Below are 18,086 nucleotides of genomic sequence, written 5' to 3' on the forward strand. Positions count from 1 at the left end.
ACCTGCTCTATGGAGATGGAGATTTCAAGTTCCAACAGGACTTGGCGCCTGCACACAGCGCAAAATCTACCCGTGCCTGGTTTACCGACCATGGTATTTCTGTTCTAAATTGGCCCGCCAACTCCCCTGACCTTAGCCCCATAGAAAATCTGTGGGGTATTGTGAAAAGGAAGATGTAGAATGCCAGACCCAAAAACGCAGAAGAGTTGAAGGCCACTATCAGAGCAACCTGGGCTCTCATAACACCTGAGCAGTGCCAGAAACTCATCGACTCCATGCCACGCCGCATTAACGCAGTAATTGAGGCAAAAGGAGCTCCAACCAAGTATTGAGTATTGTACATGCTCATATTTTTCATTTTCATACTTTTCAGTTGGCCAACATTTCTAAAAATCCCTTTTTTGTATTAGCCTTAAGTAATATTCTAATTTTGTGACACACGGAATTTTGGATTTTCATTTGTTGCCACTTCAAATCATCAAAATTAAATGAAATAAACATTTGAATGCATCAGTCTATGTGCAATGAATAAATATAATGTTCAAGTTACACCTTTTGAATGCAATTACTGAAATAAATCAAGTTTTTCAAAATATTCTAATTTACTGGCTTTTACCTGTATATACTCTATTAGCCACAACACAACCAGGCTTATATTTAATATGCCACAAATTAATCCTGCATAACAAACACCTCCCCCCTCCCGTCCATATAACCCGCCAATACAACTCAAACACCTGCACAACACACTCAATCCCACAGCCCAAAGTACCGTTCACCTCCCCAAAGTTCATACAGCACACATATTTCCCCAAAGTCCCCAAAGTTACGTACGTGACATGCACATAGCGGCACGCACGTACGGGCAAGCGATCAAATGTTTGGAAGCCGCAGCTGCATGCGTACTCACGATACCGCGTCTGCGTATCCAACTCAAAGTCCTCCTGGTAAGACTCTCTGTTGTCCCAGTTCTCCACAGGCCAATGATAAAGCTTGACTGTCATCTTTCGGGAATGTAAACAATGAAACACCGGCCGTGTTTGTGTTGCTGAAGTCGGCCGCAATACACCGCTTCCCACCTACAGCTTTCTTCTTTGCTGTCTCCTTTGTTCGATGAACAAATTGCAAAAGATTCACTATCACAGATGTCCAGAATACTGTGGAATTTTGCGATGAAAACAGATGACTTAATAGCTGGCCACCATGCTGTCTCAAAATGTCCTCTACAATCTGCGACGTCACGCGCTGACGTCATCATACCGAGACGTTTTCAGCAGGATATTTTGCGCAAAATGTAAAATTGCACTTTAGTAAACTAACCCGGCCATATTGGCATGTGTTGCAATGTTAAGATTTCATCATTGATTATATAAACTATCAGACTGCGTGGTCGGTAGTAGTGGGTTTCAGTAGGCCTTTAAACCAACTAAAAACTGTCTGTATATTTGCAATTATTATTCAAAAATATTCAAAGCAAACAGTTGTTCCTGTTATAGTCACACACGTGTCCATGCACCGACTGAGAAATAGTGCTGCTTACCCAGCACATAATTTAAATGTCATTATTTTACTGATTCTTGCGTTTTGGACTTTTAAACTATCGTCTGTGTCTGACATTTATATCCTAGCATGCTGTCAAGCTGTCATGCTTATCACTTGTGCGACTTCTTGTCGTGTGTGATAATCGACAAAATAAAAGTCATTGGTGTTAATTTTCAATCTATCAGGATAAAAAAAATGATGTCAAAGTCAAATTACAGGATGTTATTTACCGTATTTTTCGGAGTATAAGTCACTCCGGAGTATAAGTCGCACCGGCCGAAAATGCATAATAAAGAAGGGAAAAAACAAATATAAGTCTCACTGGAGTATAAGTCGCATTTTTGGGGAAATGTATTTGATAAAAGCCAACACCAAGAATAGACATTTAAAAGGCAATTTAAAATAAATAAAGAATAGTGAACAACAGGCTGAATAAGTGTACGTTATATGAGGCATAAATAACCAACTGAGAACGTGCCTGGTATGTTAACGTAACATATTATGGTAAGAGTCATTCAAATAACTATAACATATAGAACATGCTATACGTTTACCAAACAATCTGTCACTCCTAATCACTAAATCCCATGAAATCTTATACGTCTAGTCTCTTACGTGAATGAGCTGAATAATATTATTTGATATTTTACGGTAATGTGTTAATAATTTCACACACAAGTCGCTCCTGAGTAACTTGCCAAACTATGAAAAAAACTGCGACTTATAGTCCGAAAAATACGGTATGTAGTTTGCTCATTTTCCTCGACTGGTGCACTAACTATGTGTTTTTTTTTACATGTGTAGCATCATCTACAAAGATACAAATAATTGCTATTGCGACATCTCGTGGACACATTTTTCTTTCATTCGAAAATTTCGGCTCATTTTTATACTTAGCAAACTCATCCCGCGGGCCGTATAAAACCTGTATGTTTGACACCCCTGGTGTATACCTTCTAAATTAGCTCAAAAAGCTAGCACGCTAATGTTAGCCTGGTAAAATGATAACTGTAAAATGCGTCAAGTACCAAAATATATTACTGGAAAATGCTGGCATGCTAACATTCAATCAATCAATGTTTATTTATATAGCCCTAAATCACAAGTGTCTCAAAGGGCTGCACAAGCCACAACGACATCCTCGGTACAGAGCCCACATAAGGGCAAGGAAAAACTCACAACCCCAATGGGACGTCGATGTGAATGACTATGAGAAACCTTGGAGAGGACCGCATATGTGGGAGACCGGATGCAATGGACGTCGAGTGGGTCTGACATAATATTGTGAAAGTCCAGTCCATAGTGGATTCTAACATAATAGTGAGAGTCCAGTCCATAGTGGGGCCATTAGGAGACCATCTCGAGCGGAGACGGGTCAGCAGCGCAGAGATGTCCCCAACCGATGCACAGGCGAGCGGTCCACCCCGGGTCCCGACTCTGGACCCAACATTAGCATCCATCAAGTACCAAACTAAGACTAAGGTGTATACCTACAAAAATAGCAACAAAAAGCTTGAATACTATCGTTCGTGTCATTTGTCAAGTAACAAAATATTTGATGCAGTTTGTACTTGCAAAATTAGCACGGGCTGCATTTTGGACACCCCTGGTTTAATGTATCATAAGATTTTCTGTTAGAATAAAGCCAATAATGGCATTTTTTGTTGTCCCCTTTATTTTGAAATACATTTTGGTACCAAAATATTGGTATCAGGACAACACTACTTCCGACTGTTTTTCTTATAGTGGAAAAGCGAGGAAAATGTCTCTTGACAGTAAAGGTCGCCGACCCTTGTTCTAGAAGCGCCATTAATAGCTGCCATGGTTGTTTTTGAAGGCAACCAAAGGAGAATAATTCCCCCGAGTCATCCTCAGCCCCCACCCCCACATTGTAGCTATGATTACACGTCCTCTATTGTGGGTCATTATGGAGGACAACACACTCCACAGCACTGCTTGGCCAAGCGTGGTTTAGTTCTTAGACATAAAATGTTTTTATTATAATTACTGGATAGAGAAGCAAAAAAAAAAAAAAGCTGACTTTCTATGGCAATTGTGTGTTTTTTTCCAGATGCATTGAGAGGCAGCAGGCAAAGGTAATACATGTCATGCAAACTAGATAAATAACTCTCTTTGTTGTTATTGTTGTACCTTTTTGCTATAAAAATCAATAATCAGGAAAGGGAAGGAAAAATATATGCAGGATATGTAAACAGTGAAAAAAATTGCACTTTCTTGGCTTGTTATTCGTAAAATTAAAAAAAAGCCACGCTACTTAGAAATTATAAGCACTGATTGTTTGACCAATAAAAAACATGCATGTCTAAAAAACAAAACGAAAGGTATACAATCACAGTCTAATGAAAGCTAATGTATTGGTCAGCGGTAAAAAACAAAAGCATAATGATTATATCTTATGTATATACTGTAGTAGTTTGTTTTATGTACATTCACATGAAACTAGATATTAAATGCCCTTATAAAGTAAGACCTATCTAAGCATCTGTACACTAAAATAAACACCAAGGCGACTTAATAAAACATGACAAAGATATACTGTACTGTATGTATGTACTATGTAATGATAATAATAGTCCTTATCACAGGAGATATTGCTTTGATCGATACGAGACAGCATGGCATTTCTACGGTGGTACCTCTGTTTTCGTACGCCCCGCTTTTTGACGATTAATATGTTCGCGTAGCATCTCGGTGATTGTACAACCAAGCAAAAAAAGAAGCAACCGTAGGGCCAAAAAACAGTTGCAAGTGCTAACACTCGAATAAAGAAGGTGAGAAACACTATGAGAACTCGTAGCAAAATCCGAAAGTGAGGTCCCGTCTCTCTGTGATAAGACTCTCCCATAAACTTAATGTTAAATGAAATGTTTGTTTATCCAATTAACCCTTGGGGAGCCCCCAAATATGGTGAATGTTACAGGTCCCGGGGACCTGAACAGATTTCAGCCATAAAGGTTTAAAAAATAGGTCAAAATAGTTATTTGTTATATTCTACTCTTAAATTGGTCGATACATTTCAGACCATCTCTTTGTTTTAAGCCCTTTTTGTCAAATAAATCCCAATTTTGTTATGGCAAAAACAAAGTATGCAATAATCATACAGTCACAATATTATTGTAGCCACATTGATACAACTGTCATTTTTTAACCCTTATTTAACCAGGAACAAATCTCATTGAGATTAAAAAACATTTTTTTTCAAGGGAGTCCTGGCCAAGAGGCAGCAAAGTTACACACTAAATTAGATTCACATTACATGTCACTACCAACTCACCAACATCTTTTTTATGACATCAAAGTTGTTGGCAGATCAAAGCAACTATGCATCTAATATGAATTTATGGTACTCTAGGGTACTCTGGCAGTATCTCCGGTTAAGAGGTCAAATTACACCTCTGATAGAATTTACACGTATTTCAAAAGGAAATGCTTGGATTCATTTGGTGTTCGTGGAAAAAGCGTTATAAAATAACAAGTTTACAGTATATCGAAAAATGGCCGTTATAAAAGGGAGTCAATGGGGGACAAAAGGGTCCCAGGTGTGGGAAATAATTGATTTTTAGATGCATTGCAATTCAGACATGGAAGATTATCGAATCGATTAGTAAACGTCAATAATTGATAATCGATGTATTTATTGTAAATAAAATGATGCAGACAGTTCTAAAATGTGTCTGACTGCAGTGATCCCACCAACTCCTTTACTATCTGACAATTATGGTCCAGTTTTGCACACATTTTCAATAATTTATTAAATGTGGGAATTAATTTAACAGTTTTTTTACTTCCATTGATTTTTTTTTTTAAAGTTGCAAGTGATAAACGCTTATTTAGTGAAACGAAAATAAATGTAAAACTGCATCAATATACATAAACTAAAGATGCATCAATAATCTATTTTTAATCGAATCGGATCTTCTGAGTCGTAATCGTAATCGAATCGTGAGGTGCACAAAGATTCCAACCTCTACTGGATAACGCAAATTTTGAGATGAATTCCTTGACAACTTCTGTGGCCATTTTTTACCACTTTTAAAATTAACATTCTGTTGCATGATGTCATCTCTGAAGGCAATAAAAAGACCCACAAAGGTCGCAGGTCTTTCCAAGGTTTGATCATATATATATACACTACATTGCCAAAAGTATTTGGCCACCCATCCAAATTATGAGAATCAGGTGTAATAATCACTTGGCCTGGCCACAGGTGTATAAAATCAAGCACTTAGGCCTGGAGACTGTTTCTACAAACATTTGTGAAAGAATGCGCCGCTCTCAGTGATTTCCAGCGTGGAACTGTCATAGGATGCCACCTGTGCAACAAATCCAGTCGTGAAATTTCCTCGCTCTTAAATATTCCAAAGTCAACTGTTGGCTTTATTATAAGAAAATGGAAGAGTTTGGGAACAACAGCAACTCAGCCACCAAGTGGTAGGCCACGTAAACTGACAGAGAGGGGTCAGCGGATGCTGAAGCGCATAGTGCAAAGAGGTCGCTGACTTCCTGCACAGTCAGTTGCTACAGAACTTCAAACTTCATGTGACCTTCCAACTAGCCCACGTACAGCACGCAGAGAGCTTCATGGAATGGGTTTTCATGGCCGAGCAGCTGCATCTAAGCCATACATCATCAAGTCCAATGCAAAGCGTGGGATGCAGTGGTGTAAAGCACATCACCACTGGACTCTAGAGCAGTGGAGACACCTTCTCTGGAGTGATGAATCACGCTTTTCCATCTGGCAATCTGATGGACGAGTCTGAGTTTGGAGGTTGCGAGGAGAACGGTACATTTCGGACTGCATTGTGCCGAGTGTGAAATTTGGTGGAGGAGGAATTATGGTGTGGGGTTGTTTTTCAGGAGTTGGGCTTGGCCCCTTAGTTCCAGTAAAAGGAACTTTGAATGCTCCAGGATACCAAAACATTTTGGACAATTCCATGCTTTCAACCTTGTGGGAACAGTTTGGAGCAGGCTCCTCCCTCTTCCAACATGACTGTGCACCAGTGCACAAAGCAAGGTCCATAAAGACGTGGATGACAGAGTCTTGTGTGGATGAACTTGACTGGCCTGCACAGAGTCCTGACCAGAACCTGACAGAACATCTTTGGGATGAATTATAACAGAGACTGAAAGCCAGGCCTTCTGGACCAACATCAGTGTGTGACCTCACCAATGCGCTTTTGGAAGAATGGTCCAAAATTCCTATAAACACACTCCACAACCTTGTGGACAGCCTTCCCAGAAGAGTTGAAGCTGTAATAGCTGCAAAAGGTGGACCGACATCATATTCAACCCTATGGGTTAGGAATGGGATGGCACTTCAAGTTCATATGTGAGTCAAGGCAGGTGGCCAAATACTTTTGGCAATATAGTGTATGTATTTCACATTGTTTTCTGCATGTAAATCTGTAATTATTTTTGATAAAATGTGTTTTGTCTTCACATTATTAGGTGGACTTATATTATTTCCTATGGAAATAATTGCGTTGGTTGTTGTACGGTTCGGGTTTCGGCAGACCTTTCGGGACGGATTATTAATGAAAACCGAGGTACCACCGTACTTAGAACCGCATCCTGTCATTTCTCACTGCCCTGGGACATTCTGATTGTCAATAAAACATTCTCAAAGGCAATCTGATGGAAATAAAGACACGTTTCACCCTCAGGAAGCAATACTGAAAATAGTTCAACATTCCTCGTATTCATTGAGTTCTTTAGAAGACGGCACAACAAAAATATTATCTTTCTTAAAATTATTTTGCAGCGACGCCAAACACCCCCGCGTTGTGTTCGCTGTCTGGTAGAGTAAATAGAAGAGCTTCTTCCCCTTCCTCAAGGTGCAATGTGACTTTGGAAGTTTCCTTTCTGACCTAGTTATCGCTTCATAAGCGTCCAGGTTTCACTCGGCTCAGTCTTTACGCGCACTTTGCTTGTGGAAGTGTGTCTTTTAAACCTCCACACAGTCTTTAGTGTCTTTAGTGCAAATTCATTTTCAGCTGGTCTGTTTTTTCCGTGATCCGCTCGCTCTCATTCTCTGTCTCGCTTTCATCCTTGGCTGCCTGGACAAAAGATGTGTTGCCATGGTTTCATCCTTCAAAAACGCTCGATTCAACATCTGCCACAGCGTGTCATGATGATGTCTTTCTTGCTTATTTTAATTGATCCTCTCCCAATGTCCACACAGCACCTGTACATGTGTCCCGGCGGGGGACTGGTCCCCTTTTCCTGTCAGTGCTCACACCTAATAACGCACAGAGTGGAAATACTGTCAACACATCAGTTTACTTTATGTACAGCAAATATAAGGTTAGAGCTGAAAACTGTATCAAGATATACAAACCCCAAAACCAGTAAAGTTGGCACCTTGTGTAAATCGTAAATAAAAACAGAATACAATGATTTGCAAATCCTTTTCAGCCTATATTCAATTGAATAGACTGCAAAGATAAGATATTTAATGTTCGAACTGGAAAATGTTTTTTTTTTTCAAATATTAGCTCATTTGGAATTTGATGCCTGCAACATGAGAACTTTGAATATGACCAATGTATGATCCTGTAACTACTTGGTATCAGATTGATACCTAAATTTGTGGTATCATCCAAAACTAATGTAAAGAATCCAACAAAAGAAGAATAAGACAGAAGTGTAGATAGCACATGTTAAAAGAGAAAGTAAGCAGATATTAACAGTAAATGAACAAGTAGATTAATAATTCATTTTCTACCACTTGTCCTTAATAATGTTGACAAAATAATAGTATGATAAATGACACAATATGTTACTGCATATGTCAGTAGACTAAATTAGGAGCCTTTGTTTGTTTACTTACTACTAAAAGACAAGTTGTCTAGTTACGTATGTTCACTATTTTATTTAAGGACAAACTTGCAATAATAAACACATGTTTAATGTACCCTAAGATTTTTTTGTTAAAATAAAGCCAATCATGCCATTTTTTGTGGTCCCCTTTATTTAGAAAAGTATCAAAATAATTTTGGTACTGGTACCAATATATTGGTATCAGGACAACACTATGCCAGTGACAAATCTGTGAGGGTCTTTTGGAGGGGGGGGGGGGGCATGAACAAGAGATCTGACACATTTTGAGAACTTTTGGAAGAGAAATAGTTGACAATAATGTCAAATGATGTCAGACTTCCAACCCATCAAGACCGAAAGTTGTAATAAAAGCAAAAGTTGCTTTTTATTTTTACAATATTTGGTTCATTTTCAATGGAAATGCATGCAGTAAAGGTTTTAGTGACTTTATATGCACTGTGTGTTAAGTCGGTGTATTATGCCCTACTTGCCTCTGTGTGTTAGCTTATGAATGCTGAAGGGTCAAAAGTAAATCGTTGAGCCGTTTTCTCCTCTGCTCTCTGCTGGTATCTCCGACTTTGTCTTCCACGCTGCCACCCTCCTCCTCCTCGTCTTCTCCTTCCTTTCCGTCCTGGCTGTCCGTGGGCTGCGGATGAGCAAGATCACAGAGTTAAACAAATGATATGCTCATTATTCGTCGTCTACTTTGCATGTTTTCATGCACTCACGGGGGGGCTAGCTGCGAGGGAGCTGGGGGTGTCGGGGCTCTCGTGGTGTTGGGGGTCACTGCTAGTGGAAACGGTCACCTCCACCACCCCCACTGGTACATCTGAGAAGTTACAGTGTGGTACTTTAGTGAAGGCGCTCCGGGAGGGAATGGAATCATGACTGGTCACAATAATTGGTACACCTTAAAGTATGCCTTTACAGAGATACAGTCGTGGTCAAAAGTTTACATACACTTGTGAAGAACATAATGTCATGGCTGTCTTGAGTTTCCAATAATTTCTACAACTCTTATTTTTTTGTGATGGAGTGATTGCAGCACATACTTGTTGGTCACAAAAAACATTCATGAAGTTTGGTTCTTTTATGAATTTATTATGGGTCTACTGAAAATGTGAGCAAATCTGCTGGGTCAAAAGTATACATACAGCAATGTTAATATTTGCTTACATGTCCCTTGGCAAGTTTCACTGCAATAAGGTGCTTTTGGTAGCCATCCACAAGCTTCTGCTTGAATTTTTGACCACTCCTCTTGACAAAATTGGTGCAGATCAGCTAAATTTGTTGTTTTTCCTGACATGGACTTGTTTCTTCAGCATTGTCCACACGTTTAAGTCAGGACCTAAAACCTTAATTGTAGCCTGATTTGGCCATTCCTTTACCACTTTTGGCATGTGTTTGGGGTCATTGTCCTGTTTGAAAACCCAACTGCGCCCAAGACCCAACCTCCGGGCTGATGATTTTAGGTTGTCCTGAAGAATTTGGAGGTAATCCTCCTTTTTCATTGTCCCATTTACTCTCTGTAAAGCACCAGTTCCATTGGCAGCAAAAAAGGCCCTGAGCATAATACTACCACCACCATGCTTTACGGTAGGCTGGTGTTCCTGGGCTTAAAGGCCTCACCTTTTCTCCTCCAAACATATTGCTGGGTATTGTGGCCAAACAGCTCAATTTTTGTTTCATCTGACCACAGAACTTTCTCCAGAAGGTCTTATCTTTGTCCATGTGATGTCAGATGAAACAAAAATTGAGCTGTTTGGCCACAATACCCAGCAATATGTTTGGAGGAGAAAAAGTATTTTCGGGGTATTGTTAACTTCTTCATTATCGCCGAGCAGCGTGAATCATTATAACAGTAATCATTACATCCCTAATTGTTGTATGAAAACAGAATAAAAATTAAAAAAACAGAGTAAAAACATGTCTTATCAATCAATCAATCAATGTTTATTTATATAGCCCTAAATCACAAGTGTCTCAAAGGGCTGCACAAGCCACAACGACATCCTCGGTACAAAGCCCACATAAGGGCAAGGAAAAACTCACCCCATGTCAATGACTATGAGAAACCTTGGAGAGGACCGCATATGTGGGTAACCCCTCCCCCCCCCTCTCTAGGGGAGACCGAATGCAATGGATGTCGAGTGGGTCTGACATAATATTGTGAGAGTCCAGTCCATAGTGGACTGGACTGGATGTTACAGGTCCTTTAATGTGTGCTGCAAGCTGTTGGAGATATTTTATCAGTCTGTTGTGGCCAGTGCACTGTACTTTGCAGTGGTTAGTTGGGGGAGCAGCACCAGCAAAAGGGATTTAAACCGGATTTTGATTGATTGATTGATTGAGACTTTTATTAGTAGGTTGCACAGTGAAGTACATATTCCGTACAATTGACCACTAAATGGTAACACCCCAATAAGTTTTTCAACTTGTTTAAGTCAGGGTCCACTTAAATTGATTCATGATACAGATATATACTATCATCATAATACAGTCATCACACAAGATAATCACATTGAATTATTTACATTATTTACAATCCGGGATGTGGAGGGGGGCGGGGGCGGTTAGGTTTGGTTGTTATCATCAGTCATCAACAATTGAGAACAGAGAAATGGATATTGGAACAGTGTAGGTCTGACTTGGTAGGATATGGACAGCAAGTAGTGGGCAGAGAGAGAGAGAGAGAGAGAGAGATCAGAAGGCATAAGAAAAAGTATCTGCATTTGATTGTTTACATTTGATTATTAACAATCCGGGGAAGGTGTTAGTTTAGGGTTGTAGCTGCCTGGAGGTGAACTTTTATTGCGGTTTTGAAGGAGGATAGAGATGCACTTTCTTTTATACCTTGACAAACTGATCCGGAAAGCTGGCCAAACTATTGGCACGCAGTTGAAGGCGTTTGTGTCAGTGAGGGATAGGAGGACACTGGACAAACTGCTCGCCATCATGGACAATCCCGCCCACCCACTCCACCAGACAATTGAGGGACAGCGGAGCTCATACTCCAACAGGCTCCTTCAGCTTCGTTCCCACAGTGTTCGATTCAAGAACTCCTTCATTCCGCACTCCATTCAGTTGTATAATCACTCACCATACAGCAATAGATGATATCAGTCTATTACCTGACTGCTTCTATGTTAGGTAGCTCTCTTTGTTTATAATGTATATTTTCTGCTGGATCTACTCTCTATTTTATGCTGCAGCTGTTACATATACTGTAATATTGTACATGGCAATTGTTATATATTGTATATAATATATAAAAATATTATATATTAATATTATATATCAGTATATATCATATACTGTATACATAATATGTAAATATTACATATATGTTGTATTTTATATTGCTACTACGGTACATTTTTTGTCTACTTCATACCTGTATTATCCTTTCCATCCTTACACTTTCCATCCTTTGTAACTGAGCTACTGTGTGGAACAATTTCCCTTGTGGATCATTAAAGTTTGTCTAAGTCTAAGTATAAAAACTGCGGTAGGCAAAATAATAACTAACTTTATTATCACCCATCCCATCATGTTGGTGGACAAAGTCACAAGTAAATATGCAAGCAATGACTAGTTTTGGTTTCGGTTATGTTGACAACCTCTCGATTTGAGTCAACCGGGCCAAGGGCGTTGACTAAAACCAGTTTCACCGTACTGCTCAGTTTTGTTTGCTGTTGATTTAATACGTTAATTGATGTGGTTGTAGAAGTGCTCTGCATCATACAGAGTTTTCTGTGGAGTGGTGACAAGACATTATTAGGGCATGGCGCCTATAAGAATGAAGGACCTGATGTATTTTCTATTATTGCCATTTTAGGAATGATGAAAGCATTCCCTCCACAACCACAAAAATGTGCACGGCCCCAAGTGAGAGCAGTTCCTGAACAGTTTCACTGAGCTGTGCCCGACCTGGTGCTTGCCTGCAAGCCTGCCCCGGGCCCCAAACCACATCCCGGAAAGGTACGGCTCTGTGTAAAACTGTATTGTGGGGTAATTAGTAGAGTTGGGAATCTTTGGCTTTGGGAACTTAACAATTTGATTCCGATTCTTGGGGTGATGACTCGATTTAGAATCGATTCTTAATTCAACACAATTATTGTAATACAGTCGTGGTCAAAAGTTTACATACACTTGTAAAGGACATAATGTCATGGCTGTCTTGAGTTTCCAATAATTTCTACAACTCTTATTTTTTTGTGATAGAGTGATTGGAGCACATACTTGTTGGTCACAAAAAACATTCATGAAGTTTGGTTCTTTTATGAATTTATTATGGGTCTACTGAAAATGTGAGCAAATCTGCTGGGTCAAAAGTATACATACAGCAATGTTAATATTTGCTTACATGTCCCTTGGCAAGTTTCACTGCAATAAGGCGCTTTTGGTAGCCATCCACAAGCTTCTGCTTGAATTTTTGACCACTCCTCTTGACAAAATTGGTGCAATTCAGCTAAATTTCTGATATGGATTTGTTTCTTCAGCATTGTTCACACGTTTAAGTCAGGACTTTGGGAAGTCCATTCTAAAACCTTAATTCTAGCCTGATTTGGCCATTCCTTCACCACTTTTGATGTGTGTTTGGGGTCATTGTCCTGTTGGAACACCCAACTACGCCCAAGACCCAACCTCCGGGCTGGTGATTTTAGGTTGTCTTGAAGAATTTGGAGGTAACCCTCCTTTTTCATTGTCCCATTTACTCTCTGTAAACACTAGTTCCATTGGCAGCAAAACAGGCCCAGAGCATAATACTACCACCGCCATGCTTGACGGTAGGAATGGTCTTCCTGGGATTAAAGGCCTCACCTTTTCTCCTCCAAACATATTGCTGGGTATTGTGGCCAAATACCTGTAGCTACATTTTTGTTTCATCTGACAACAGAACTTTCTTCCAGAAGGTCTTATCTTTGTCCATGTGATGTCAGATGAAACAAAAATTGAGCTGTTTGGCCACAATAATCAATAGAAATGATTGGAAACTCAAGACAGCCATGACATTATGTTCTTTACAAGTGTATGTAAACTTTTGACCACGACTGTAAAATTCTTAGGTATATAAATGATAATAAAACCTTTTCACAATAGAGTACAGGTTTAAAAAGCTCCTCTTGGCAGCCAAAGCGTGCTGCTATGCGCAGCGTTGGCCTGAAAAAAATTATAATTTTTTTTTTTTTACATTTTATTTTTTACATTTTAATTTTCTTAATTTAACCAGGTAAAAAACTAATTGATATAACAATCTCTTTTGCGAGAGTGACCTACAAAACAGTTTTCATAAATTAATAGAACAACAACAAAGACAGGAGCAGCCACACACTACGGTTAATAGTACAAATTACTTGCAACGTAAACATAAAAACACGCAATAGGTAAAAAATAAGATGTTTCAATACAAACAAGTTAAAAACAAGTACAATGCCCAATAGAAACAGCTTCTCGATCCTTCAAAAAAGCCTGAAATTCCCCCAAAGTGATCAGTTTAGGTAGCCTCAGATCCTTTTATTATTCTGTCCATGACCATGGAGCAGCAAGTCTGAAGGTTTTTTTTTACCAAGACTTGTGTTGGATTTAGGAACCAACACGCCAAAGGATGTCCTGTGACCTTAAACTGAAGCGACTGGATTCTCTACACATATAAGAACATAGATAAGTGGGAACAAAACAAAAGCTAAAAAAGAAAATGGAGCAATTCCAACCCAATCTCAGCTTTACAATACTTTGCATAGACAGTTACAAAGCAATTGAGAAGACATACTCATACAGTACTTATTTTATACGCTACCAAAAAAATAGAAAATCCCAAAATTAGGGCTGGGTGATAAAACAATATCAATATATATTGGGATCGACATGTAATCGAGATCATTAAAAAAAGTGTTCGATAATTTATTTTTCTTCTTTGTCGGAATAAAGCGGAAGTTGCAAAGCCAGGTTGTTTGCAAGAACAAAGGCACTGGCTCTAGTAACCGAGTGTTGCAGGAAGTGATCACTGATCGGTGGGAGTGACACGCTAACAGCCAATCAGGTAACAGTATCAACTATCACGTTTGGTTGTGCCATTTTGTTGTATCGCAGTTGATTCTTTGCTCAGAGCAAGAAGAACAACTAAAACTCAGAGCTGGAGAGAGCGAAGAAGTTGTCGACCAAACAGGAAAAGTCAGCCGCGCTCACCCTTTAGAGCACAGCTGTAACTTCCTGGCACTAAACCCGCAGACAATAGTTCTTCTCAGGTTTCTCTATGTTTACATTTTGCACTATTTTGTTCCACTTTATTTAGCATTTCTTACGTATTCCTTATTTCTGCACTTTCATTTTGAGAGGTTATTGGTAAGTATTCAATGTGATTTTACAATTTTGTTTACATTGATTGAGGTTTTTTTCATGGTTGACATGTTCTTTCCTTTCTGCCTTGATAGCTGAGGGTATTATAATCAGAGGAAGGTTAAATTTTAAGTAAAAATGTTTACACTTAATATTTATATATTTTTGTTTTCTTGATAGGTCATAAAAATATCAATAATTATTGGTATCGACTGATACCAAATGACTTGTATCATGATACAGTTTTCAGCCATCCCTACCAAAAAATATAACTATAAATAAATAATAGTTGTTAAATGTCAAATTATTAATAGATTTAGAATCGGAATTAAAAAAAATGCGATTTTGATGTGAATCCATTTTTTGGAGCGTCTCTTTTAATTAGTAACAAAAATTGTCAATAAACCAGGAAGTGGTCTACTAAAACAAACACAGAGCTTTTTCTGTTTTAAGTTGTACTCTTTTTGAAAGCAGATTTCTTTATTATCATTGTATTTGTTTGTGCAGGTGTACCTAATGCCGTGTCCAAAGAGTAGAAAGAGTCCTCATTTGCCCCCGATTGCAGTTAAGCAGGAGAAACATAGAGAAAGCTGATGACTAATTGCCTGCCTTTTGAACCGCAAACAGTGGGATGACAGAGATGGGGAAACATTGATGCGAGCTGCGATGTCGTGGTTGGAAAAGCACTTAAGTTTGTGCTGATCCGAGCGCGATACAGAGAGCCAGCTATGAGGATGGCGGCTTGTAAGAGAAGCACGGACGAATGTTTTTGAAGGAAAAAGACACAGGACACCCGCGTCTACTCGGATGTTCACTCGACTCCTGCTGCATAGATTTAGTCTAAAGTTTTGGACACACTTGCCCATTCCATTCAATGAGAAACTGTCTTCAAACTTCTTTTATCTTGGTGAATTTATAAAGCACACTGAAACCTTCAAATTTAAACACCCTCTATACAAAACCAGTGAAGTTGGCACGTTGTGTAATTCGTAAATAAAAACAGAATACAATCATTTACAAATCCTTATCAACTTATATTCAATTGAATAGACTGCAGAGAAAAGATATTTAATGTTCGAACTGAGAAACCTTTTTTTTTTTTTGCAAATAATCATTAACTTAGAATTTAATGGCAGCAACACATTGCAAAAAAGTTGGCTCGGGGGCATTTTTACCACTGTGTTACATGGCCTTTCCTTTTAACAACACTCCGTAAACGTTTGGGAACTGAGGAGAGCAATTTTTTATGCTTTTCAGGTGGAATTCTTTCCCATTCTTGCTTGATGTACAGCTTAAGTTGTTCAACAGTCCGGGGTCTCCGTTGTGGTATTTTAGGCTTCATAATGCGCCACACATTTTCAATGGGAGACAGGTCTGGACGACAGGCAGGCCAGTCAAGTACCCACACTCTTTTACTATGAACCCACGCTGTTATAACACGTGGCTTGGCATTGTCTTGCTGAAGTAAGCAGGGGCGTCAATGATAACGTTGTTTGGATGGCAACATATGTTGCTCCAAATCCTGTATGTACCTTTCAGCATTAATGGTGCCTTCACAGATGTGTAAGTTACCCATGCCTTGGGCACTAATACACTCCCATACCATCACAGATGCTGGCTTTTGAACTTTACACCTAGAACAATCCAGATGGTTCTTTTCCTCTTTGTTATGGAGGACATGACGTCCACAGTTTCCAAAAACAATTTGAAATGTGGACTCGTCAGACCACAGAACACTTTTCCACTTTGCATCAGTCCATTTTGGATGAGCTTGGTCCCAGCGAAGCCGGCGGCGTTTCTGGGTGTTGTTGACAAATGGCTTTCGCTTTGCATAGTAAAGTTTTAATTTGCACTTACAGATGTAGCGACAAACTGCAGTGACTGACAGTGGTTTTCCAAAGTGTTCCTGATACCATGTGGTGATATCCTTTACACACTGATGTTGCTTTTTGATGCAGTACCGCCTAAGGGATCCAACGTCACGGGCATTCAATGTTACGTGCAGTGATTTCTCCAGATTCTCTGGACCTTTTGATGATATTACGGACCGTAGAAGGTGAAATCCCTACATTCCTTGCAATAGCTCATTGAGAAATGTTGCTCTTAAACTGTTCGACAATTTGCTCACGCATTTGTTCACAAAGTGGTGACCCTCGCCCCATCCTTGTTTGTGAATGACTGAGCATTTCATGGAAGCTGCTTTTATACCCAATCATGGCACCCACTTGTTCCCAATTAGCCCGTTCACCTATGGGATGTTCCAAATAAGTGTTGGATGAGCATTCCTCAACTTTCTCAGTCTTTTTTGCCACTTGTGACAGCTTTTTTTTAAACATGTTGCAGGCATCAAATTCCAAATGAGCTAATATTTGCAAAAAATACCAGTTTGAATGTTAAGTATCTTGTCTTTGCAGTCTATTTGTTACGATCCGCTGCCCGGATCAGAGTTTGTTTATGTTTGTGTCACGTGTTTTCAGCACCTTGAGTTTAGTTTGTTTCTGTTGCCATGACGGCAGATTGTACGCACCTGCCTCTGGTTAGTGTTCGGGACGCGCACCTGTTGCCCGGGCGCTAATCAGAGGGCTATTTAGTCTTTGCTCTGGCCTCACTCTGTCTGGCTTCGTAGTTTGTTCTCACACAACTGATGACGACGATTATGTACTGTTTCTTAGCTACTAGTTCTCACGCTAGGCTCTTTTGGTTTGCTAGCTCCCACGCTAGCCCTTTTGTTTATCCATCATATTATTTATATTTATAATAAATCATTTTTCCTACCTGCAAGCTGTGTCCGAAGCCATCTGCATCCTTGGGAGAACCACACCCGCATCACTATGCGACCACGTCGTTACACTATTAAATTGAATATAAGTTGAAAAGGATTTGCAAATCATTGTATTCTGTTTTTATTTACCATTTACACAACGTGCCAACTTCACTGGTTTTGGGGTTTGTATGTTAATGCTAAAAATAAAAAAAAATGCTATCATTTAACATTGCTATTGTGAAATAAAAGCCTTATTTTAGGCATACATTCTAAAAAATAAATTAACAAACATATAAATAAATACATTTTCTGTCTCGGTCTCTTTATTATAAAACTGTAAGTTAAAAAAAAAACGAAAGTGAAACTAAATTTTGTTTTGCTAAGCATTGTAAAATCACCACTTGCCAAAAGGGCTAAATTTAGTTTCACTTTTGTTTAGTTTTTTTTTCACTCTAAGTTTTATAATAGAGACAGAGACAGAAAACGGTTTATGTCTATCATAAAGGCCTATATTAATGCAAAAACATCACTTCACAGAATCGAATGCCGAATCAAAGAATCACATGTGTTCTTTAGTCAGTCTTGTTGTGTACACCACACA

General features: G+C 39.1%; 1 protein-coding gene across 4 annotated transcripts in view; it reads right to left on the bottom strand.

Moving 5' to 3' along the window:
• Window positions 1-3,512: 3,512 nt before the first annotated feature.
• The window catches only part of LOC133621079 (uncharacterized), a 79,015-nt gene continuing 64,441 nt past the window's right edge, over window positions 3,513-18,086 (bottom strand). For 2 of the 4 annotated variants that reach the window (XM_061982909.2, XM_061982910.2), the window contains 3 exons: window positions 9,111-9,211; window positions 8,874-9,028; window positions 3,513-7,801 (listed from right to left, as the gene is read on the bottom strand). In XM_061982909.2, the coding sequence (XP_061838893.1) occupies window positions 8,888-9,028; window positions 9,111-9,211 (242 nt within the window). In that variant the 3' untranslated portion in view covers window positions 3,513-7,801; window positions 8,874-8,887. Of the gene's footprint in view, window positions 7,802-8,873; window positions 9,029-9,110; window positions 9,212-18,086 lie in introns of those variants that run through there. The other 2 variants (XR_009817599.2, XM_061982911.2) reach the window with 2 other exon arrangements.

This window comes from Nerophis lumbriciformis, linkage group LG21 (assembly GCF_033978685.3).
Source record: "Nerophis lumbriciformis linkage group LG21, RoL_Nlum_v2.1, whole genome shotgun sequence".
Classification (NCBI taxonomy): domain Eukaryota; kingdom Metazoa; phylum Chordata; class Actinopteri; order Syngnathiformes; family Syngnathidae; genus Nerophis; species Nerophis lumbriciformis.